This window comes from Furipterus horrens, unplaced genomic scaffold, assembly GCF_987537825.1.
Source record: "Furipterus horrens unplaced genomic scaffold, mFurHor1.1.pri manual_scaffold_6, whole genome shotgun sequence".
NCBI lineage: Eukaryota > Metazoa > Chordata > Mammalia > Chiroptera > Furipteridae > Furipterus > Furipterus horrens.
This window is the reverse complement of record NW_028327176.1, coordinates 27,620,356-27,646,549: the sequence shown is the minus strand read 5'-3', so window position 1 is coordinate 27,646,549 and position 26,194 is coordinate 27,620,356. Positions and strand designations below refer to the sequence as shown.

Here is a 26,194-nt window from a genome sequence, read left to right as displayed (position 1 = left end):
ATAAATCTTAAAAAGACCTATAACCTCTTGGGAATCAACATTATTAAAAAGTCTTTAAAAAAGGTCATGTACAATACAATATTTTTTTCATCATTAAAATATCAATTAAAAAGCAAGTGTGACTCTGCTCTTTTAAAGAGATACAAGTAGTTCCTTACCTTAACTGTTCTTCAGAAGAGTCATCTCTATATCTTTTAGGATAAAATTTCTCTATGACTTGCTTTAGAGTTTGATTTGCTTTGCACTGATTAGTTACATGCCCTGCTGGAGTTGAAAAGGGTCTTTCAAAATCTCCAATCTCCACCTAATTGGAAATATGAAAAAGAGAAAATATAGAATATTGAAAAGAGTTTTAAAAAAGGAAGTCAGTGTTATTCTTTCTAAACATTCTTTATAATATATCATTACAATATAGATCAATAAATCTTCTTGTCATGATTGGTGATTTTGAAAATTATAATAATATGTAAGTATTATTATTAAAATCTAAATTCCATTTGAATGCTAATTTTGAAAAAAATCTGTAACAAACACTTCCATTCCAGTTCTACATTACACATCCTAGGTTAACATCACCATCTAGTAGTATTTGCTAAAGGCCACACTACTATTGCCTGTTGCAGCACAGGAAAAATTTTCATTTTTAAGGTACCATTTTACTTGATAATAAGAAAAAATAGAAGTTAAGGGTGAAAGACAAAAAAAGTTATAAAGCTAAGAGAAATCTCAAAAAAAGTATTACTTGAATTTTTTGAGGGTCTTTAGTGAATATAGTAAGAACTATATTCTCATTCCATGCTTGCTAGATTTTTAGGTTTTTTAGTCTTTGTTAGGAAGCCACAGATGATGGGAAAATCTCTCTAGCATCTAGGTGGTGGATAAATTTGTGGTGGCCCAGACCAGAGAAAACCCCAGTGGTCAGGAGCCTAAGGCAGGGCAACAGGTGGGCTGTGTCAGGACGCGACAGCAACTGTGAAAATATGAACCACATGCAAGGCAGGGACTGTGCGGGGAACCACAGTTTATGCTTTATTAGGAGCACAAAGTTGAAGATCGGGGAGTGTTAAGAGATGAAGCTGGAGTGCACAAAGCCTAGGAGTTAAACTAGGCAGGGCACGGTGACTCAGGGGACAGGACAAGCAGGGCAGGGCACAAGGCAGTGATGAGTCCTGGATTGGAAGTTTGCTTGGGCGTGGAAGCAGTGTCCCAGTGAAGATACAGAATGTGAAGGAAGACAAGGGAAGATGGTTAGCTCAGTCCCTGATGTGGTGAATTTAAGGGACCCATAAAAGCAGGAATTAGAGAGAAAAGATTTGAGAATCAGTGGCAGAGGTGCTAGAAAAAGATGCAGAGAATAAATTAGATGGCCTGGGACGCTGTGTAGCGTGAGAACACTGAAAACCCAAAACATGTCACGGAGGTGCCTTAACTAACGTGTGCAGACTCAGGTGTGGTGGGGACTGTGGGCTGCCTCTTAGGAGCATCCTCTCCTTTCTAAGTCATGAAAACCTTGGCTTTATCTGGGTTCACTGCTGCCTACATAAGACTGCATTCTCCCACCTCTTTTCCAGGTGGGCAAGGCCATGTGACTAAGTCTTGGCCAGAGAGACATAAATGGAACTGTGGGGAAACTTCTCTAAGGTGGAGGACACACCCTTTTCCAGCTCTTCCCCTGCTCTCATGCTGGACCACTGATGCTGCATCTGCACCTCTGGAGACCTCCAGGACCATAAAGATGACACAGTGGGGACAGCAGAACGGAGAGCAGGATGAAGCCCACACCCCTGATGACATTGAAGAGGTGCCTATCTCTCTATGTGAGAGACAGCTATATTTCTGTTTTGAATGTCACTATTCATTTGCATGTTTATGTTTTTATAGAAGTCTGCACTTAATCCTAATTGATACAACAGGTAAATAAAAGAAAGTGCTTTAGCTTTTTAAAGACTGATTCCTATTAGGTGAGGGTGATTTCGGCATGGCATCCTTAGCCCCACGGCTCTACACTCATCAAACTCCTTTATTAAATGCAAAGCCTAGTGGCATACTTTCAAGATAATTAAGACCTAGTTGGTTCCCTTTTTGGAATACTGTCTCATTCCCCATCACTGCAATTGTCAGCAATTTAGAGTCAAACTGTAATTATAATGCCTGTAATTTTTAAGGTGTTAATCATAGCGAAATGTATTTAAAGAATCACTGAAGGTATATTGTTTTACTACACTCAACTCAGCATTGAAATTAGTATTTTATCTTTACAAAATATTTCTCCATGTAGTGCAGAAGTTACCTGAGCTAAAAGAGCCGCCATTTCTAACGCCAGGTCCTTGTTCAGAGGAAAAAGTCCATTTATTATTTGGTCATTTGTCTGATACATTAACAGCAACTTTTCTCTATCAGTCTCTCCACGAGCTTGCATGGAGAAATACAGTCTGTAAAAAATAGAGGATATTTTTTATTAAATGAAATCCTTACAATGGAAGAAAGGGTTGTTCTACAAACTTAGATCAATACCATCTGGTCATAACTTCTGCTTTTGTTTTGTACAACATTTTCAGCAAACTGAGAAAAAACTGCTTTAGGGTTGAGGTTGAGGGACGCATCAATGCTATTTTTTTGTGTCCAGAAATACCAAATCCTGAAGTGTTATTGAGGAAGGGAATAAGACACTGAGTGAAATGCAATACGCCCTTTCTTGTAGGGAATGCTGATGCAGCCCTTCATTTCAATGGGCTGTATACACCCAATGTTTCCTAAATACCTTGGACACACCAGGAAATAGGAAATAAAAGTTTCAATTCAAAATCAATATTAAGTTGAAGGGGGGCAGTTTACTCTGAGAATCTAAAAGATAATGCTTGTACATTTAAATGTTTTAAATGTACTTTTAAAACATGTTTTGCAGCTTTAGGGGCTTTTGTTTGCCTAGCCCTTCATCAGTTCAGTGGCCCTCTTTATTTATTCACTCCTCTGTTTCTCTGGATGTGCGATTGCTGGGGCTCTGATGTTAGGCTGCAGACCAGGCCTGGGGTGCCGTCAAGGCTGAGGTAGTGGAGTGGGTCAGCGACACCTTGACATACTTGAATATCATCATGACAACACAGTGGCAGGAAAAGAGAGGTTTAGATCCAGCATTTGTTAGGTGTGTGCCCAACTGACTCTATCTGAACTTTCAGCCTTTTTCTCCCTATACACTTGCGGGAGAGGCCACACTGCCGTCAGTTACAGTATCTCTCGCAGTAATTCTCTCAACTAGCAGGGACTGAGAGGGTGGCAGGTCAAATCTCAAAGGAAGCATCGGGGGTGGGGTGTACCTTGAAAAGCTCTTCTTCTCCATGATTCTGAAAAATTTTTCTCCCCACCCTACCTCACAAATCACTGTCCCAGGACTTCTGGCCAAGATGGAGGCTTAGACTGACACACTCAGTCTCCCTCCACGACTAAGTAGGAATACAACTACCTCAAAACCGAAGATAACCAGAAGTCCCAGAAAATAAAACTACATGGAAGCCCAACGTATGAAGTTATAAACCACCGGTGCTCATCTGGACAGGTAGGAGGGGTGAAAATTGGAGCGGAAAGGTTGGGTGGTGCTGTCTGTGGTAGTAGCGGGGAGAGTGGCGGGACTGTGAGAAACGCTGAGCGAGCAATCCTGGCTGCAGTCGAGACCCATCAGCTCTCGATTACAATGCAGGGGAAGGCAGACCCTCCCATTGCTTCGGACGGTGAGGCCCAGAGGGCGTGGGGACGGAGGAAGAGGATCCCGGTCTCTCAGTGGAGAGTAAAGGCAGGAATCCAGCTTGGACCCCCGCCCACACACAAAGCGCCACAGTGCGGCGAAAAAGGCCGCCAATTGCCTTCGGTGGTCGGGTAGAGACAAGTGCACGGGGCTCTGCTCCCCACGGCCTGCCCAGGAAGCAAAGCTAAACACAAAACTGTCAGGATGAAGCAGACCACGATTGAAATCCCAATGATGCAGCTCACCAGGCAGCAGATGTGGGACCTGACTGATGAACAAATAGGAAATCTTTCTGAGGCTCAGTTCAGAGCTATAGTCATAAGGTGACTCACAGAATTAACAAAAGATTTGTAACAAGATGGCGAAGGAATGAAAGCTAGTCATACTGAAACGAACGAAAACACATATGAGACAAGTGGTGAGGAAATGAAAACCAGAGAAGAAATCAACAAATCGGAACATAGGGAAAGAACGAACAGTCAACCAGTGCAGAAAGAGGAAACTAAAAGTAAGGAATGTGAGGAGAGGCTCAGAAACCTATGGGACAGCTATAAGAGAACGAACATTCGATTTATAGGATTGCCAGAGGGCGAAGAAGAAGAACTAGAAATTGAAAAATTATGTGAAAAAATAATGAAGCAGAACTTCTTGAACTTGGGGAAGGAAATAGACTTACAGGTCCAGGAAGCACAGAGTTCCAGGAAAACTGGACGCAGGGAGAACCACTCCAAGACACATTATAATCAAATTGTCAAAAATTAAAGATAAAGAGAGAATCTTAAAAGCAGCAAGAGAGAAGAAAAAAATTATGTACGAAAGGGTCCTAATTAGACTATCAGCTGATTTCTCAAAGGAGACCCTGCAGGCAAGAAGGGACTGGCAAGAAATATTCAAAGTAATGAAAATCAAAAACCTACAGCCACAAGTACTCTATCTAGCGAAGCTGTCATTCAGAATAGAAGGACGGAGAAAGTGCTTCCAGGACAAAGTAAAACTGAAGGAGTTCATTAGATCCAAACCATTGTTATATGAGATGTTAAAGGGACTTGTTTAGAAGAAGGAGGATCAAAACTATGAACATTAAAATGAAAACTGCATCACTACAACCAATAACAGAAGCTAGGGAATCGAAACAAAGGAAAACTAAGTAGGCAACGAGAGTGGGGAACATATTGGAGGGAGGTCAGCAGGGAGGGGGAAGGGGGGAGGGAGGGAGATGGTACAGGAATTAAGAAGCATAGTAGGAGGGAATGGAGTAGACAAGAAGAGGTTGAGAAGAACTATATGTACAACCAATGGGCATGGACCAAAAGGAGGGGACAACTGGAGGGAGGGGGGGTCACCGTGTGGAGGGAAGCAGAGGGAAAAGAAATTGGGACAACTGTAACAGCATAATCAATAAAATATATTAAAAAAAAAAAAATCACTCTCCCGGGCAGTCATTCAGAGTGCTTTCTTGAAAACATACATCCTAAGCCCTACTTTTATCTGTAAGTACATGATGACAAATTGTTAACGAGTAGAAGAATATGGTTGGGTGATAGAAATAGACTCTAAATGCAAAATGATGTTAGCAAAGTGATATAAGACAGAGAATGAAGTTGAAAAGAAAGCTCCCTGTTTTTCACATGCAAACATTTTTGTACAAAGCTTATCTTTTCCCCTTGAAGGTAAGACCTATGTCGTGATCATCACTGCAAGCCACTAGTTTTAGCTAAGTGTTACCACTGAATGTTCTCAATAAAAGTTTGCATTGGTAATACAGCTAGGAGAGAGGAAAAGAACCAAATGTACAAATGGCTACAGGCAACAAGAGCTAAGATGCATTTTCGAACATTTCTGGCATACGAATGACGTTGAACCTTGGAAGAGAAATGAAGCACTATAAGCTAAAAAGGGAGAAACAACTCCAGACCCTTATACAAGAATACAACATGCAGGAATCATAGGCTCCAGCCCCTAAAGAAACAGTCTGGGCTCTGACACAGCAATTTGGAGAGAGAACATGGAAAGGGACTAAAGAGTCACAAAAATTACCAGGAAATCAAGCTCAAATCCATTGATCTTAAATAGGAAAGGCACCAGAAGCGGTGCTGAGTCTCATTCCCCCAGTCCTAAAGAAGCAGAGAAGGTGGCCTCTGTCCCAGCGGGCAGGCTGGCAGGCAGGGCACAGGTGAGCTAGCAGGGGGATTCCCACATGTCCACTCCTCCCTTGACCAGGAGGCTGAATACTGTGGGATGGGACTCACATCACCATGAAGACCAGCACCACTACCCGTGTATACACTCTCCAAATTCAGCAGAGCTCCCAGCACTGCTGGGCAATCCTTTTACTTGCCTCCAGCAAGCACCATATTTCATTTTTCAGAGCATTTAGTTCCTGCTGCCTCTTTTCTCATCATCTTATAAACATCCTGAGAGCTTGCCTTCAGCCTCCACTTTCCTTCCCTCCATCTTCCACAGTCTGCCGATAACACTCTACTAAAACTGTAGCTGTGACCCCCTGCCCTGTCCTCTTCCTGCCTCAATGGCCACCACTCAAGTCTGCTCAGAAGTCAGCACTCTGAAGCCTTCCTCTATGTTCCCACTGCAGCTTGTACATATACGTGTTAGATTCAAGGTAAGATAGGACATGGATGTGGCATTAACTGTGGTGGACTCTGATCCAAAGGCTTCACCTTAGCTGACATTTAGTCCTTCAGATGACCCTAGAGGTAGGGACTCTTTGCATCTCCATTCACGTTGAAGGTATCTGAGGCGCAGAGGTAGGTGGTAAGTGACTTGCTCAATGCCACACAGTGAGTGAGGGAACCAGGATTCTAATCCACAGTTTCTCTCCAGAGCCCATGTTCACTGCTCTGCTGGACTGTTCCTGTTACAGCATTAATCCTGTTGCTAAGATCGTGTGTGTATCTCTCCCTACAAACTGTAGGGTTTGAAAGGGTAGGGACATTCTATTCACTTTTGAATGCCCAGGGCTTCGACAAGGCCTGGCACTGGCAGACACTGAACAGATGTTTACTTCATGAATGGATAAATAAATAATAGTGGGAATTATTAGATATGGGAATTATTTGTCAAAAAAACCCAGCCCAAATGAATCCCCTTTCCATAGCCTTGGGCAAATGACTTAACTCTATAGCTTCAGTTTCCCAATGAAATGGTAATAATACCTACTTCATAGGGGTGCTATTAGTGTTATATGAGATGATACATAAAAAAGAGCTCAGCACAGGGCCTGGTGTGTGGTAAGTGCTCAATTAATGTTGGTTATTATTATCATTATTGTCATCATCATTCTTCTCTGGAGGTATTTAGAATTACAAGTCTCTTCGTGCTGGATTTTTTTGTGTGTGTTTGTGTGTGTGTGTGTGTTATTATAGCTGGAAAAAATGGGATAGATTAGATGACCTGTCAAGATGCTTCTTGGCTTAGGAGCCAGTGGATACAGGCATTCTTAGAATCAGCTGAAATGTGCAGAGATGGGAATGTTAAGCTATGCTCCAGAAAATAACACAGCAAAGGACTACTGAAAATGTTCTTGTATTTCACAGAGGGATAAGGAAGAGCTGTCTCTGCAGGGAAGGACCCTTGCCAGTTTTGTTTTGTTAAAAATATGCTTTGACCTTGCAGTGTAATTTATACAGTAAGAAACCAAATTAAATAAGCAGCTTAAATATGACTAGAATTTAAACATTAGTTTACAAATGGACATCTATGAGAACAAGTTTAAAACCTATTAATTAGATCTTTAACCCCGAATCTAAGTAATTAAAATTCCATAACTTACTAAGTCTAAATTAAAATTCCACGGGATTTCAGTTTTATTCCAGGGCTGCTCAACCATGATTGCATGACAGGTCACAGCCAGTCCCCCTCCTCTGTCACTGGAAATTAGGGGTCATTGTCTAAGTATTTATACACTTATTTAGAAACACAGCACTTTCTCATAGTTGTGGCTATCCAGCCATTTCAGACTGCCATTAAAAATTAAACTTTTTGGTTGAGTTGCCTTTTTTCTGATGTCAAACCTACTGTCATGAGGGTTTATTTTTTTTAACAAGGCAGTTCTTATGTCATTCATGACTCTCTTTGTCCTTTCTAGTGGAACTTGCTAGACTTGGAGCATTGTTCTTATCTTTCAGAGCACCTTTCTCCATTTCGACCAAATTTAATTTTGGTTTCAACTGTAGCCATCACAGGCAGAATTAGTACTGTTAAATAAGCATTCATAAAGTATGCATTATTAGAAATAGTCTTAGACATGAAAGTGATTCCATTTAGTGCCAACAAAACCAAATGAGAATTCTTGAGCCTCTTCTACATAAAGATGCACAGCAGGTCAGGTTTGGGAGCTGGATCCCTTGTACCAGGGAAGACAGGGCAGCAAGGAGGACCTCTGGACCAATGCTCCTCAAAACTCAGCATGCAGAAGAAGCACCTGGAGAATGGTTCAAACACAGACTCCAGGGTCTTACTCCAGTGATTCCGACTCCTGAAGGCTGAAGTGTGCCTTAATGATTTGTATTTCTAAGGTGTTTCCATGTGGTGCTGAAGCTGCAGGACCAGGGCCCACATATTGAGAATCACTGCTCCAGTGATCATAGAACTAAAACGATCATCTGGAAACTCCAGGTCCTCCAGCTCGCTGTTCTTCCAGTCACCAAAGGGCCACACGTAAAGGCTGTCCTCATGGAAACAGGTTCCTCTAGGAGCAGAGCCTGTAGAATTCCATTATCTAAGTAATCTTATTTATTTCTAGGAAGCATGATTTTCAAACCTTACATACCAAAGCTTAACCGTCACCTTCTTGTGTCCTCAGAACTGTTGCTCATGAGCCCACTGAATAGAGAAGTCCCAGGGCCCACAACCACCACTATCCAGATCCGACAGTGTGTGGCCCTTTAGTGTCTGACTGTATGAGAGGAGTCCAAAATATGACTGTGCCATATTTATTTAACCATTCCTCTATTATTCAATATATTCTAAGTCCCTCTTACCTCCTACATACTTCTAAAAAATACGGCAAAGAAGAACTGGGAAATAGTGGAATCCTCTTATCCACTTATGTAGGTATTTCTGGGGGATAGGTTATTAGAAAAGAAATCCTGAAATGGATCAAAGGCTAGTACATTATTTATATTATATTAGTACCTTTATTTCTTACATTCCAAAAGTAGGCCTCTGAAAGAAGTCAATACTACACCAATAATTCCACCAGATGCTTCGCCTGATATTTTAGAGTCCTTATTTTATAGGGTATAAGAGCTAAATAACGTCATCAAAATACCTTTTTAAATATATATATATATATAGTTAATATGACCTGGTCAGTGAACACTATTTATTAAGTACCACTTTCTGCTAACACATGGAAGAAAAGAAGATAGTAAAAATGAGAGAAAAAAATCTGGTTTCTGACCATATGCCAAAGTACATTATAAAATTGTATCTATTGAGGAGATATATGCTCTAGCCCCAATGGTTTTTCAACAATTTCTGAAACACTGAGATACCTTCCTCTACAGGCTTTTGAACCTTCTTCTCTACCCATTTTAATGCTGCCACCTTAGCCCTCTTCAGACCTTGACCTAAGCATCACTTCCTCAAAGCCTCCCAATGTCTTCAGTCTAAGTCAGGCTTCCAGTCATGTGCTCTCACAGAGCAACACTCTTCTCTTTCTATTGTATGATTAACAACTGTCTTCTTCATTAGCTTATAGATTCCAAAGTTCAGGGACTGTATTTATGTCTATTTTGATTATTATTTTATTCAGAGCATCTATCTAAATGCCTGGCTTATAGTTGAATCTCAATAGTGTGAGAGAGAGAGAGAGTATGTGAAAGAATGAGAATAAATGAATATGAATATGTCACTTTTAAAAGGCTTGGGTAACAAATATTTCTTCTTATTACAGAGCTATAGTATTTAGTCTTTACGAAAAATGTAATAATAGTGTAAAGAAAAACTTGGAAGTAAAAAATTCACCCTATGTGAAGATAGCAGCTATTTTTTCCTGTAGTTTTCTTCTAATCTTTGTCCAAATGCATATTTTTGTAAAATATAATTATTCATGACAATAAGAGACAAGAATTAGAAATATAATTTTATGTGACAGTTTCTTCCTGCAGGAGAGTTATCATTTATAGAAAAAGATGTGCAAATAAATTTAATTTTTAAGGTTCTTCAGTAGGAAATTAAGTTGTAAGTGCATGATTTGAAGATAAATGTATACTCCTACTTCGTATCTGGCGATGGTATTACACACCTGTTTTTATAAGTTAGACGAACAGTTCTCGTACCTTCCCATTTTCCAGGCTGCTGTTCTTTGGAAGCCTGTTCCCACTTAGAAATAATGTCACAAATCTAGAAGGAAAGTGAAAAATGGAGATTTATAATACTTTTCAAATTAGTATATTTTGAAGACAAGCATGATTCACACTGAAAAATTTCCAATTAACGTGATCAAACCTAATGGGCTGAAGCTTTTTATTTCAAGCTTAAGTGCAGCTCTTGAGTTTAGAATTTAATTATAAATTGCTCTTTGGTCTATTTATCCCTTTGGACACACATTAGCTTTGGACTGTACAACACATTTTTTATTCAGAAAGGAATCTTAATGAAGGACTGCATGAGGCTGGAAACAAGAGGGTTCCTGGAATTTTTTCACGGTTTAGTCACTGAAGAAGCAACTTTCCTACCTTCTGAGTTTATAAAGATTGAAGGCATATCAAAGAAATCTGGAATACAATCTTAAGATTCTTTGATCGGGAAAGAACAAAAATTCTTCAGGAACTAAATAAATGTTTATTTAACTGATCATTTACAGAAATACAAATAACCTTTTACAAATATGTGGTAAGCAGTTATTCACCAAAGACCTTAATATTTACTCAGCTCAAGTCAGCCAAAAATACCAGTTTATCTTCTTGAGTAATTTATTAACAATAGTATTCTAGGAATGTCTCAGAAATTTACATTTGGATTTGTTGAACTGAACAGGATACACCTGGAGCTGAGGAGAAAAGAGGCATTGATTTATCTACATTTCTCAATATGCAGTAGAAGAAATAGGCAAAGAGGTGTGGGGGAAAACCATATCTATTACCCAGCACACCGAACGAACTAGGTATGAGCTTTTACAGTATTGTGTAGAACCCCACAGAGTCCAAACAGGTCATTTTGCAAGTGGAGCTAGGATTTGGGAGTTACTGATGTTGCATATGCTCTAAACCTGTGAGCTATTACTTATAAATCTAGTTCTTCCCCTCCTCTGCTCCAGTGCTGTCATCTCCAATCCCACAAGTACCTTCACCCTGTAACAAGGCACGTGTTCCCATGAGCAATCAAGGACCACGTCAAGTATGGAAATGGTCCAATCCCAGGTCTAGCTGTTTGACTTGCAGTAAATCATTTCCCGTTCTGGACCTGTTACTCCATTTGCAAAATTTATGTTTCTCTAAGGTTCCTTCTGGTTCTGTAACTCTATATTTCTAATTGTTGCCATCACTAGAAACTTAATTAGTTATTTTGCTATGACCTAGAAAAGACAAGTTTAAAAATCTTCCAGTTCTGTCTTTGCCCATGATTTTCCTTATGTCTTTCTTTCCACAGGTCCATTTTCTACCCATTCTTCAGTACCCAGTTCAGATCTTCCCTAATTTCCATTGTTGGGCTTAATCTCTCCTTCTGTGGAATGTTTACAGCACTCTTAAAACATGGTTCACTTTCTAGTTTAAAGTTATCAGTGTATAAGGCTTCTCTTGCCTAAGCAAATTGTAAGTTTGCTATGGTCAGGGACTATTTCTGATACTTCTTTGTATTTTCTGCGGGGCCCAGTCCAGTTCCTGGGGCATAATAAATAGTTCAGGAAGTATTGCTGAGTGAATAAATAAAATGGAAAGCCATTTTATTAGAGCTTCCACACCTCTACCCATATTACCCTAATATGTAGCGTGTTGCTACTATTAATCCTTTTCCTCCCTTTAACATGAAATTTGTGTGTGTGCAGATTTTATATTAAGACTTCAATGGCTTCAACAAAGTCCTGCAAGTTCTTTTATTTTGAAAATTAGATTGTTTAAATTTTTTGAAAACTCCTAAACTAGACTTGTTACAAATAGCAAATAGTAGCTTCTTCGCTCTTTGTTGGCTGTGTCTCCTTAAAAGGGCATGGTTTTACCTTGATGTTTCCTTGGAGACAGTGCTCTAGATCCCTGCCAGAAGGATCATCGGTGAACAATGCAAACCCAGACTGCGCTGGCTTCCTCATTCCTGTATCCTGGTTCAAAGTATTCAAAAATTCTTCCACGGTGGTGGACGCATCAAATCCTACTACCTAAATTGAAATAACAAAGTCGTTCTCTGAATAAAAAAGTGTGTATATTTCAAACTTAGATGTCAGGGGGAAAACAGGACATACTTGATGCATGAATACTGGTACCATTTATTTATCTGGGTGCTTTAACTTTTTTTTCCCCAAAGTGCCACTGGAGAAAATTAAAGTTGTCTTTAGTCATTAGCTTGTTGTAAGAATTCAGAAATCTTAGCTTCAGCCGACTAACATGAATTCAAAATAGATCATTTGACAGCTCTAAACATTTTGCAAAGATATTATGCCTACCCATTAAAAGCAAACCGAGAACTACAGGACAATATGTAAGCTTCAAGGAGATGAAAAATAAATAAGAAATCTACTTAAAACAAACGAACTTTTATGCATTTAATGTTTGTTTTTTTAATAGGCAGTTAAGTATTTGAATTCTGTGATAAAAGGCTTATGACTACAAAGACTAATTGCTAGCTTTGGAAGAGGCTTCCTTCATTTAATAAGTGAGTATCTAGATCTGAGAGATGGGAGGGCCCACATAATTTTTCCCAGATAATTCCTGAGATTTGGAGACTTTAAAGAGACTGAACTTGCACCACCCAGTGTTAATAATTATTTCTTCATCTAGCAGGTGCACTGGTGACCTCAATTGAAGCATTTTTGTTTTTCTCCATCAGAACTGTAATGACAGGGAAACTTCTCCCTTATGTGGTTCAATATAGATTTGTTTTCAGTGTGAATCCTTTTTAGCAAAGCTGTTTCAAAACTCACCTCTTCTGATAAAAGATCTAAATTAAGTCGCAAGTTCACCACTGCCAGCTGCTGACAAAGGTAGATGGACAGTCTCATTTTTCAGTTCTCCACAGGTTATATTGTACATAGGACTCTAGGCTAAGCATGTTCTCTTCAGGGTAAAAAGTCTAACCTACCTGATATATCCCATTCATGAAGTGCACGGGGATACTGAAGGGCAAAGAATGATGATAAGGATTTCGAAGAAGGGTTGAAAGAATTTCCATTCTTGAGGGTCTTGCTTCTCGATCTCCATTTTGTTGTGTTCTTTCTACACATCGCTGGCAATAAATGGCATATTTTCCAAATTCTGTCCTATAACACAAAACTTAAGATAAAGCCTAAGAATAAATTTAATTAAGGCAACCTAATATATATAAAACCATTAAGAAAGCTTTCCTTCGTGTACGTTATCACAAGGTATTATGCTAACTCTGACAGTGATTTTTCTCTTTGCATGATAATATTAAACCTCTGTAACTTTTCTCAAATTCTAGCTTCTTTTTTTCCCCTTTTTTGGAGGGATACAGTTCAGTCCATAATATGAACCCCCTACTGTTGTTTATTGCACCTCCCAAATAAACTACTTTCACTCAAATCCTTATCTCAGGGATTGCTTCTGGGAAAATAAATCAAAAGATAAGGACTCTTGAAGAAAAACAACCAAATCACCCCCCGTACACTCTTGATATCCACACTTCAGGGCTTTGACTTGAATCACTGGCTCCTCACATGATCTGCTCATGGTGATGGTAGGAACTATGCTTTACTGTCTCCTTATCCCTGTTCAGGCAGTGCCTTGGAGGTAGGACACAGCGATGCGGCCTGATTTGTGTAAGTCAATGACATTCGTTCTTGTTAGTTCTACTTCCTTTGCTTTTGCCACTGACTAAATGAAACTTCCCCACAAAGCATTCTTCATCTTTATCATATTATTATAGTCACAAGATGAATTTAAAATTACCAGTCATTGTATAGTTGATATACAAGGGAGACCCCAAAAAACACAATTTATTTATAAAAAATTGTGTATTTAACTCGTATTCTTACAGGCTTAAACTTCAGTCACCTCCAAAGTACTCTCCATTGGATGCAATACACCTAGCAAGGCTTTTTACACTGCTCCAAACAGTTTTTTAAACTCATAGATTTTGATGCCTTTTAGTGCTTCCGCCATTTTTTGTTTCATCTTTTCCATATCAGCAAAATAGTTCCCCTTTGAGGACTTTTTTCATCCAGAGAAACAAAAAAGTCACTGGGGCAAAATCAGGTGAATTAGGGAGAGTAGGGCAAGGGAATCATGCCGTCTTTGGTCAAAAACTGCTGAACACTCAGTGCAGTGTGGGCAGGTGCACTTGCAAATCACCCATCATGAAATACGCAAACGTGTTGAAAGAGTCTTCAAAAAAAATTCACCAAAGCCTAATGTAGCCTCTCACAACAACGCCAGCTGGTACACAGATGAGTTCCTAGAACACTCACCTAGCAGGAGAAGTTTGTACTGCAAGGGGCCTTCTGTCTAGAATATAATTCTGTGTTTTTTGGGGGTCTCCCCTTACATAGTAATTATATTAACAAATGTAAAGAGAATAACTGTATAAAGAATAGCATAGGATAACTTAAGAAACGCATGATGTAGCAGAGTTCTTTTTTTAAAAAACAATTTTATTTATTTATTTATTTTTAGAGAGAGGGGAAAGGAGAGAGGGAGAGAGAAACATCACTGTGTGGTTGCCTCTCACGCGCCCCCACCTCGGAACCTGACGTGTAACCTAGTTATGTGCCCTGACTGGGAATCGAACCAGTGACACTTGGATCGCAGGCTGACACTCAATCCACTGAGCCACAGCAGCCAGGGATCTGTAGCAGAGTTCTTGTTTGAAGAACTTGGAGGTTAGTGTTTGACTGTTAAAGAGGTAAGAAAATATCTTCAAACAGACTATATTTCCTTTTTACCCTAAAAAACATGAATGTCTTAAAAAATGTTAAGCATTAATAAAACCACTGGAGTAAATAAATGTAAAAGCTGGATAGAGATCTTATTTGCCCTCATTTGTTATATATAATTTCTACTCTGTTAATAAAAGCCGATTGATACCACCTCTAAATATATTTGTTTTCAAGTGTCCTCTAGGCACTTTCAAATGTCACCCTTTGGGTGATCTGTTGGTGATAGCAACTAAAGTCACGTGACCTTGATCACAGAATCCCCAAAACATGTTATGAATTGGGGAATATTTTTCTATTGCTTCAAAGTTGTTTTTTTGTTTCTTTGTGTTTGTTTGTTTATCTTAGTCCCAGAGTTTATTTGAGAAACCCAACATCAACCTCTTAGACAAAATGACCCTGATAACCCTTGGCTGGGTGCCCCGGGTCCCAGTGTAGAAGCCATTGTGACAGTTGGATTTTAAATGTCTTTTTATAAGGAAATTAAAATTCTGAAGTAATTCAAACACACACAAGTATAAAAGAAGGGAAGCCGATCAGGGAAGTTTTCCACATAAAAGAATTCAATGTGGAGAAAAACAGTAATAGGGAAAACTAAGGAAACAAAATAGTTGCTGTTATAACAACAACTAATACTAAGTCAGCCATATTTGAAATATACACAGACCTTTCACCTACAAGCATTCCTTGTCAGGTTTCAAACTTTCATGGCAATCTTTCATAAGAGATTTAACAAAACAAGTGAAATCTTTTCCAAGCTCCACATAAATGATAACCAAAGGCTCCCTATACCAACATTTGTTTCATGCATTCTTCTACAAATGTGCCTGGCAGGTTTGTAAACACTTAGGATTTATCGCAGACTTTCAGAGGCCGGTTCAGTGGGCTAGTTTTCTGCACACCTGGAATCTGCATTCCTCTTCAGGTGGAGCCTGAGGAGCCACAGGAAAGGATGATGGGGAAGGAAGAGTCCAACACAGAGCGCCAAGAGCTGCCAGGCCTGGGAAAAGAGAAGCAGCACAGATTAAATGCCACATGGCAGAGATCTAGATCAGAACCAGTTTGACTGACAAAGTTGATAGTCTTTCCTTTTTCTTTTCTTTTCTTTTTTTTTTTTTAGTTCTCAAGGTTTTGTTTATTTTAGTAGTTGATACCCTTTCTTGGTTCCAAATGTGTTTCCTTCATCCACATACACGCTATCTTCTTAGAGCATTTATAACACATAAAAACATTTAAAAGCCACATTGGGTCAAATCCATAATCCATCTAGTTATGTATACAGCTGTCTACAACTAAGATACCAAAAGACACGCAGATACGGTAATCCTTTTGACATCACACACAAAGAGTAGGAACACTGCTTTTTTTGTTGTTGTTGTTCATTTATGTATTTACTCATTCAGTGAAATATAAGTAATGGTCTTGAGAAAGGGCAGATTGAAAAATAGTAAAAAATCATATACCCCAAAACAAAAATCAACCTACCTACACATACTTACATATATACATACAAAAATAAGTGGCAAGTATGTAAATATTAACAGAGATTAGGTAACAGGATTACATGTGGTTTTTCCTTTTCCTTTGTTCTATTCTATATTCTTTCCTATTTAAAAATTTGCTCCATTAAGCAAGTACAGCCTCAATACTTTTTAAAATATTATATTAAAAGAAGAAGGAGAAAATTAGCACCGTCCTTGCTCTCTCTCTCTCTTTTTTTTTTTTTGAGTTACCTACAATAAAAACTTTTTAAAGTATAACCAATGCAGGGAATGACTAACCTCTATGGGAGTCAGGGAAGAATTCACAGGAGAGCTGTTGCTTGGGGTGGACTGTAAAGTCTACAGCTGGGAAAAAAGAAGGGGGATCCAAGTAACAGGAATAACACCAGATGCAAGGTAGAAACTAGTGCAAAGCCAGGGTGTGTTTCCAGAACAGGGAGCTTCCACACCTTCACTGTGTGCTAGAGGCAGGATGCATAAAACGAAGTGGAGAAAGAGGAGGCCACTGGAGTCAGGTAATGAAGGGCTCTTAATCCAAACGAAGCTTAAGCTTCAGACTACCTCTCACACAGAGGGGCCCTCCATCCAAGGCCCTGGGAAAAACCCTATTAACTGTGTTTACATGAGCATATGTTCTTTTAAAATGTGGAAAAAGAGTACAAAATCTTAACTGTATAAGCTTCAAGTCCCACAAAACCTAGTTCCACATCTAAAAGTCCTGTGTGATAGGGTAAGAAATTTCTATTTCATCCTGTAGTTAACAGGACCCAGTAAGCAAAGATTAAAACAGATATTTATTGAAAAGTAAGCATAAATGACTAAAAATCACCTAAAAAATATACTTAGCTGCACTGATAATTAAAGAAAAGCATTGTAAAACAATAGTAAAATACCACTTTTTACCTTCAAATATTTAAAAGAAGAATTAAACTGAATATTGTTAAAGATAAAGGGAAATTCTAGAAATGGATTTCAAAAAGTTCACTGGAATTGTACACAAGCTTTAGGCTCAAAGATGTATGCTGCAGAGGTATTTATTATAAGAAAATTAATTGGGAAAACCTAAGTGTATTGTCATTGATATTAATGTAATCATTAATGTTTTGAAGAATGCTGAAGAACATAGGGGAAATGATTATGTCCTATAGTTTTAAAAAAGTAATATGCACACTGTAACCCTAGTCATATGCATAATGTGAGAGTGTATAAATATACACACATACATTTCTACAGAAACATATAAATATATAAATAAACTGTAAGAATATATATCAAAATATTAATAGCTATTTTTCTTTTCCTCACTTTTGTATTCCCCAAATGTCTATATTGAATATGCATCATTCTTACAATCAAGACAGCAACATCATTTTAAATTGCATGTATATGTATCACTATATACCTGCAATGGGCCTGGTTGATTCTGTGGCTGTCTTCGTCTTGTCTGTTTAATGAGCTGACAGCAAATTTCATTCTGTAGCTCAGGATGTGTCAGACAGATCTGCAAAGCACTCTGGGCTAGAGAGACGTGATAATCAATCGCAGGGGAGTCAACTGCGGCATTTATAAAAAGCTGGCACGTCTGAATTAAGCAAAAAAAAAAAAAGATATACTGAAGGTGATAAATGATTAGATTTTTCTGCATGAATTATATTGATTCTCTACTTAGTAATAGTAGAGAAATGGATGTAAAAGATATATTATGGTAACACTAATCAAAAGATATCCAACAAAGTGGATTTCAGAGCAAGGAATTCTGCCAGAGATGAAGAGGGTCACTTTATAATAATTAAGGGGGTCAGCTCATCTACAGGACAAAACAATCAAAAATGATTATGTATTTAACAAAATATATGAAACAAAAACTCATTGAACTGCAAGAAGAAATAGACAAAGGCACAATTACAGAGATTTCAATACTCTTCTCAATACTCCTCTCAATAATTGAGAGAGCAAGTAGACAGAAAGTCAGTAAGGAATTAGAAAACTTGAACAACTTGACCTAATTGACATTTAGAGAATACTCTACCCAAGGGCAGACTATGTATTCATTTTAGGGGTATACAGAATATTAATGATCTCTTATTCACCCGACTATAAACTTCCTAAGAACAGAAAACTGTGCCTTATTTATTTTTTATTCTCTACACATCATAGAGTGACAGAGCTAATGTTTAATGAATGAATGGACTTGAAATCTGATTAAACCCAATATCTATTAAGACACATTGAAGTGTTAATAAACACCACTGGTTGGCTTTAATTATTGTGTCTTTATATCGTAGGTAGTCTTTGTCTCTTCTGAGGACAGAATATAATTAAATAAATTTAGTCTCTAACCTAAAGCATTGCTGCCCAAGCGTTACATCATGCAATACTCAATGAAAAAGTACTTCCAGCATTAAATGTTATCATGTTGAGGAAGTATCATACATCACTATTTTGTGAAGAAAAGTTACCAGAAGATGACAGATGAGAGAGATGACATAAGGGGTGATAGCTGAAAGGCAAGTGTCAAATGCTCAGGGGTTTCTAGTAGAAGATGAATGAGAAGACTTTGAGAGCAGCACTGGAGAAGCAGGGTGCTGACCCCTCCCCCAACACTGAGGTGGGTGTGATGTACAGAATCTCTCCACTTGAGAGGTTAATGGGGGATGATTCTTCTGATATTGAGTTTCACATTGCCCAAACCATGTATAGTTTATTTCAGTAAATCCCAAATCCTCACTCAGAAAGCATATTAAATTCGCCTAGTTTTATTTCAGTAATTTTCTTAGTAATAACAATTACATTGAAAATTTTCTTGGAAAAAGTAAGGCTTTATATCCTAAAATATTTATTGTTATTTTTTCAATTAAATTTTTAATAACATATAACTCCATATAAAATTGTACCTTAAATAATTTAATAGCTTCTGTCTGCAGAGCTTCAGAAGGTAGTGTTGTCAGAGGGGAAACAATTCCTTCCTTGCTGTGACACAAAGTAGGGTGTCTCCATATCTGGGAGGCTAAATGAAGAATAAAATAGGGATAGCAAACAGAAAGAATCACTTATTTTGGCCTTCCATTTATTAGCTTATTCAGGCCTGGCTCACAACTTTAAGTCATCAAGGTCATGCAAAACCTTTGGCAACATTAGTTCATTTCATTTTCCTGGCCATTGGGGGTTCTTATGCTCCTGTTTTGGAGAAATTAAATCTAGAAGAGTTTGGTCCCAATATTCTTGACTGAAACAAGTCTACCAGAGCAATATTATTTAAATGTGCTAAAAATTGGTGACTCAGGTAAGGAGATGATGATACATGAGAAGGAGCTGCAGAAAGATCTAGAAAGGAGAAGCCAAAGGAGGAGGAGATAGAATGATAAAGGACTTGAAGTCATTCTTAAAATCAATATTGATTAAATTCCTATGCTGGATACTGAAAATAAAATGCAATCCCTATAATTAAATAAAGCATAATACAGAATCTGGATTTTCAATGGGGAAACCTTAGCCATTAAAAATAATTTCAATGCAAAACAACAAATGCTATAAAAAATTTAAATGGCAAAGTGCAATCAGGCATAATTTTAACATTTATTAAGAACCTTTTATGAGCTAGATGCTGAGCTGGAGTGGACTGTCTGGGGGAGCTTCTAAGGGAGGTAGAATTTTATCAGGTTGGGGGACATTTCAAGCAGAAGGGTAATGTGAGCAAAGGCAGAAGTGTCACAGAATATGGAATTTAGGGGAATGATAGTGTCCCTGGAGCCTAAAATCCACAATGAGAATCCTAGCCCATGACAAGAAAAGCCAGTGGAATGGTAGGTACATTGCAGGGAAATGAACCTACAAAATAAAATATTCATTAGGCTAAGGGGGTTAGGGTTCAGTTCATAAACTATAAAGCCTTATATATTATGGACTTACAAGGGTCCCCTTCAATATTTAGCAATTTACAAACAAGCTGTTCAAATTCAGTTCCAACATTTATATTGTTACTTCCCGCTGCCACAGTCAGATGATAAAGCCAAGTGTCCTTAAAAACAAAACATATTAATAGAGATGTTAACCAATACATAATTTTTGGTGACTAAAGGGGAAAAAACCAACTTTATAAATAGTAAAAAACTTTAACAATAAAAAACACTCTTTAATTTTTAAATAATAATTAAAAGCCACTTATTCAGAGTGGCATCTAGGCAGGCTCACTTGAATTGTGCTCATAGTACCTTTTCCCACTGTTTACATTTTTATTATTTTCTATAGATGTTTCTTAGAAAAGCATGATAAAATTAAGTAATATGATGCTAAGAGACTAGAATAAATACCAGTTAATATTTCTTTAATAAATATAATACATTCTATCACATTTAAAATCTGACTTCCATTGCATACAAATAACACATATAAAATACTTAGGAAATCAAGAAATTTAAAGAAGAATAATACCAAGAATGAACTTACCTCAACACAGTAACGGCCATATAAGAAAAGTCCACAGATAATATCATACTCAATGGTGAAAAAGGGAAAGCTTTTCCTCTAAGATCGGGAACAAGACAAAGGTGCCTACTCTTGCTACCTCTATTCAACAAAACACTGGAAGTCCTAGCCAAAGTAATAGGGTAAGAAAAAGAAATAAAAGGCATCAAATTGAAAAGGAGGAAGTAAAATTATCTCTGTTTGCAGATTACATTATCTTATATGTAGAAAACCCTTAACAATTCCACAAACACAGCATTAGAACTAATAAATGAAGCAAAGTTGTAGGACACAAAATCAGTATACAAAAGTCAATTGCCTTTCTATACACTAACAATAAATTATCCAAGAAGGAAATCAAGAAAACAATCCCATTTACAAGAGCATCAAAAAGAATAAATTGCTTAGGAATAAACTTAACCAAGGAAGTGGAAGACTGTACACCAAAAACTAAAAAACACTGATGAAAGAAATTAAAGCAGACATGAATAAATGTAAAGACATCCAGTACTCATGGATTGGAAGAATTAATATTGTTAAAATGTTCGTACTACCCAAAGCATCTAAAGATTTAATGCAATGCCTATCAAAATCCCAAGGGCAAGTGTACAAAAACAATTCTAAAATTCATACGGAACCCCAGAAGACCCTGAATAGCCAAAGCGATCTTGAGCAAGAAAAACAAAGCTGGAGGCATCACACTACTTGATTCAAAATGTATTGCAAAGTTACAGTAATCAAACTTTATGGTACTGGCATAAAAACAGATATAGAAGCCAATGGAACAGAATAGAGCCCAGAAACAAACCGACACATGTACAGTTAACTAAACTTTGACAAGGGTGCCAAGAATACATACACAATGGGGAAAGAATAATCCTTTCAATAAATGGTGTCAAAAAAACTGGATACTCACATGCAAAAAATAAAATTGAACCTTCATCTTACACCATACACATAAATCACTCAAAATGAAATAAAGACTTAGACATAGATCTAAACCCATAAAACTCCTAGAGGAAAACATAGGGACAAAATTTTTGGACATTGACCTTGGCAATGATTTCTTAGCTATGACACAAAAAGCATAGGCAACAAAACAAAAATAGACAAGTGGGATTATATCGAACTACAAAGGTTTTATACAGCAAAGAAAACAATCAATAAAATGAATATGCAACTTATAAAATGTGAGAAAATATCTGCAAGCTATTTATCCAATAAAGGATTAATATCCAAAACGTATAAAGAACTCCAACTCAATAGTAAAAAACAAACAAACCCTCCCCCCCCCAAAAAACCAAATAATTAAATTTAAAAGTGGGCGAAGGAATGGAATAAACATTTCTCTGAAGAAGATAAACAAATGGCTAACAAACATATGAGAAGGTGTTCAACATCACTAATTATCAGGGAAATGCAAATCAAAACCATATAAGGTATCATCTCACACTCATTAGAATGGCTTTCATCAAAAAAAGCAAAAGGTAAATGCTGGCAAGGATGTGGAGAAAAGGGAACCCTTGTATACTGTTAGTGGTAATGTAAAGAATCTCTGAAAACAGAGTTGGAAGTCTTTAGCAAAGTTTTCTTCCTGTTTTCATTTAAATGATTTGAAAATTATTTCTAGTACTTAATAACATTAGTTTACATGATTCTAAATCAACCATTAAGTCATCACATACCTTTTCATGCTTGGATCCAATTAGGAGGTAAGTTGGACCTTGGTCTTTGGGGTGGGTCACGATGGTATAATGTGTGGATAACAGACTTCGTCCATTGGCTTCATAATCTTCATCTGAATCACAGGATCTGTCAACTTCTTCAACTTTAGCCTCCCAGAGTTTGATCTGACCTAAAGGAAACTAAAGTAAATATTAGTGATTGTGAGGAAGGCACTTTCTGAATCTTTTCCTAATAAAATTTTTCATATTCCTTTCATTCTTACCTTTACAAAGCATACCTTTTTAAAAATGAATGCCTAAAGGCAATTGGATTATCCACATTGTTACAAAAACATTACTCACAACCAAAATACTGTATCCAGTTGTAATATAGAATAATTTGAATAGTAGACATTTCATTTTTATGGAAAAAGCAAGAAGCTACTTTACCTAGTCAAGCAATTATATGACTCAGTCAAAATATTCATTTGACTTTTCCCCCCTGCAGAATTGAGTTGATTAAGGTACTGGATCAAAAAGACAAGGGCAGACGTAGTCTCAATACTTTTCACAGAAAAAGTAACACGATTAGGGAGCCAGTACAAATACATGTGATTAACTATCACCCTAAACCCCAATAAAATGAGAAGTGTTCTGTGAAAGTAATTATTAACATATATAATATAGCACAAAACAATGCCATAATTTCTTGCATCTTAATTTAAGGGTAAGAAAAACTTCTTAAAACTAATGCACATTAAATTTTAACTACTCTTTTATTGACAAAACCAATTATATATGTTGAATATTCAGCATATTTGTTTTAAAACTTTTGCTTTAATTAAGTACATTTATCCCAGAAAAACACACAATCTGCTTCTGACTTACAGCTTCTAAAATATCTGACCAGGTTTGCAACTGCAGTCTGAAAATGTTCAATGTAACTCAAGAATATGTACCATCATACATTTTCATGCTCAGGCCCAGGGCTTGGTACTTGCACTCTTTTCCCATTAATATTCGCATGGGTGATCACATCCAAGCTCATGGCTTTAGTACCAGTACATATTAGCTGTTCCTACATTGATAACTCCAGACTCACCATCTCTACTTAGATGTCTAATAGCATCTCAAACTTAAATCTGTAAGTCCTCTCCCACAACCTACTCTGCAGTGTCCCCCATCCCAGCTGCTGGTAACTTTATCTTTCCAGCTGTTTATGCCAAATACCTTAGCATCATTACTGACTCTATTTCATTTTTCTTATATCCCATACCTTAAGTCAACAATTCCTGTCAGCAAGCTTTTCAGAATATGTCCTGACTCTGGGCACTTCTTACCCTTCCATTATCACCACTAAACCACAATCATCATCATTCACCTGGTTACTGAACTAGCCACCTAACTCGCCTCTTCCTTATTCTCTCAGGCAGCTGTCAGAGTGTGCCTTTTAATCATAAGTTAGATCATGTCAGTGTTCTGATCAAAAACCTCTAACAGCTTCTCATCTTACTTGGAGTAAAAGCCAAAGTGCCTATGATAAGGCTGCATGTGATTTGGTCCCTGTCATGTCTATGATCTCATCTACTATTTTTCTCTTCCTAACAGACCCCAGTGCAGTCACACTGACTCTCTCACTATTCCTTAAACAAAGCAGCCATGCTCCTGCCTCAGGGCCTTTGCACTTGCTGTTCCCTCTGCCTGGAATGCTCTTGCCTGAAATATACATGTGGCTGCTTTTTTACTTCGGAATCCAATTAAAATGTCACCTTTTCAGTGAGGTCTTACCTGGATATCTTATATAAAATGCAATATTGTCTGCCCAATAGCTAATAAATAATAAAATTAATTCATTCAATTAAATGTGTTATTTTCATGAAAATATTACTTTTTCCTCATTAATTTAATAACAATTATTTTCTGAGTAGTTACTATATGCAAAGCACTATTCTGAATACAGAATGAAGAAAATTTTCTTTTAAAGGAAAAAATGCAAAACTAATGTATGTATACTTTCAGAAAAAGAAAGATAGTAAACAAAAGCAAAATAATGGGGCAGAAAATCACATTAATAAATAAAAAGTAAACTTTAAAAAATGGGATAAAGAAAACTAATTCTACTATGATACTGCGTGATAACACTACCATAACTGTATGCTTTAGGCATACCCAATCATAAGAAAATCAAGATTCCGTCAACCCTAATATTTAAAGATAATTTTTCATTTTACCAAAGGACTCACCATAGCTCCTGAAACAATGAGTAGTGCTTTTAAATATTTTGACTGAATTAAAAAAAGACATTGATCTAAATTAAAAGCAAATTGTTTCTGAAATAGCTGTAGCACAAAATGAAGGAGACCTTTTCTAACTCGCATGCATTCTCAATACTTTTCCAGCAATTACAATGAATTTCTACTCATCTATCTACATTCATCTGACTTGTTTCTTCTGTGACCATGTTATCCATTAAGTTAAATTATTATTATCATTATCATTATTAATGGTGAGAACACCAGTTTCACTCAGCAAATTTTAAATTATTTTTTATTTATAAAACACGTACTTGTCCTGGCTGGTGTGGTTCAGTGGATTGAGTGCCAGCCTACAAACCAAAGGGTTGCCAGTTCAATTCCCAGTCAGGGCGCGTGCCTGAATTATGGACCAGGTTCCCATTTGGGGGTGTACAAGAGGCAACCACACATTGGTGTTTCTCTTCCTCTCTTTCTCCCTCCCTTCCCCTCTCTCTAAAAATAAGTAAATAAAATCTTTAAAAAGACCACATGCTTATTATAGAAAGTAAGTATAGAAAGGTATTTTTTAAAAAAGAAGGAAAAACTCACCCATAATTCTACCATCACAGATAATTACTCAACATTTGGTAAAATTCTTTCCAATCTTTCTGCTATGTATACATTTACATAGATTGCCAAACTAAGAATTATAACCTCAGCATCCTAACCACCTTCTTTTAAAGTCTCCCCATAATCACAGAAGTTGGGAATTATATTTGTCAGAATCCTCTTTTCTGTGTGGTGCTGAGTTAGAGTTTGCCTATGAGAGAATTTGCACGAGATGTGAAAGAGAAGTCATTATCCGCCTGAGACAGTTGCAGCCAGATGCCTGAGCTGATGGGAGATCTAAGCCGGTTCCTAGTAAACCGACCAGAACCAGCTGCCTCAGCGCTTTGGGCTCAGATTTTCATTGTTGATTTCTCGGACCACCCGTGGCAGCTTCCCCCAACTTACTCTAACAGGTAAGTAACTTTTCTAAAAGTATACATGTCCCTAATATTAGAACTGTTATACCTGGCATACACACACAGTGGCTTCTATTTCCCTGACTTATAATTTAGTTGGAATTATACTGAATATATAATTTTGTATCGTGCTTATTCATGTAGCATTTGTGTGAGCATTTCCCCGCATTACTTCAGAGGTCTCCTTTTCAAGTGGTGCCCTGCATTGATTCCCATCCATGAGCAACACTGAAAATAATGGCATGCGTTTCAAATGCAGCTGCTCAGGACTGAGAGCGCAGTGTGTGAAAATGGAACAGAGAACAACTCATTGACCCACGTGGTCACTGGACCAAGAAGTTTAGTCTCGTTAACGCAGTAATTGGTCACAGGCTGCTGTTCCATGGAGCTGTCATCATTATTTTATATGAGTATTCTTAGACCACACTGATTCAGTTTTCATAGCTTCAGTAATCCAAGATGACACGGAGTTCCCATAATAATCGGGCACAGATTTCA

The 26,194-nt window shown here is 37.5% G+C and overlaps 1 protein-coding gene across 3 annotated transcripts in view; it reads right to left on the bottom strand.

The window, feature by feature from the left end:
- PLEKHH2 (pleckstrin homology, MyTH4 and FERM domain containing H2) overlaps positions 1–26,194 on the bottom strand; it is a 97,572-nt gene that overhangs the window by 7,942 nt on the left and 63,436 nt on the right. For 2 of the 3 annotated variants that reach the window (XM_090281218.1, XM_090281219.1), the window contains 10 exons: positions 22,459–22,638; positions 20,219–20,327; positions 19,204–19,316; positions 17,712–17,891; positions 15,710–15,807; positions 12,998–13,175; positions 11,922–12,077; positions 10,008–10,105; positions 2,291–2,432; positions 159–304 (listed from right to left, as the gene is read on the bottom strand). In XM_090281218.1, the coding sequence (XP_090137344.1) occupies positions 159–304; positions 2,291–2,432; positions 10,008–10,105; positions 11,922–12,077; positions 12,998–13,175; positions 15,710–15,807; positions 17,712–17,891; positions 19,204–19,316; positions 20,219–20,327; positions 22,459–22,638 (1,400 nt within the window). Of the gene's footprint in view, positions 1–158; positions 305–2,290; positions 2,433–10,007; positions 10,106–11,921; positions 12,078–12,997; positions 13,176–15,709; positions 15,808–17,711; positions 17,892–19,203; positions 19,317–20,218; positions 20,328–22,458; positions 22,639–26,194 lie in introns of those variants that run through there. The other variant, XM_090281220.1, reaches the window with a different exon arrangement.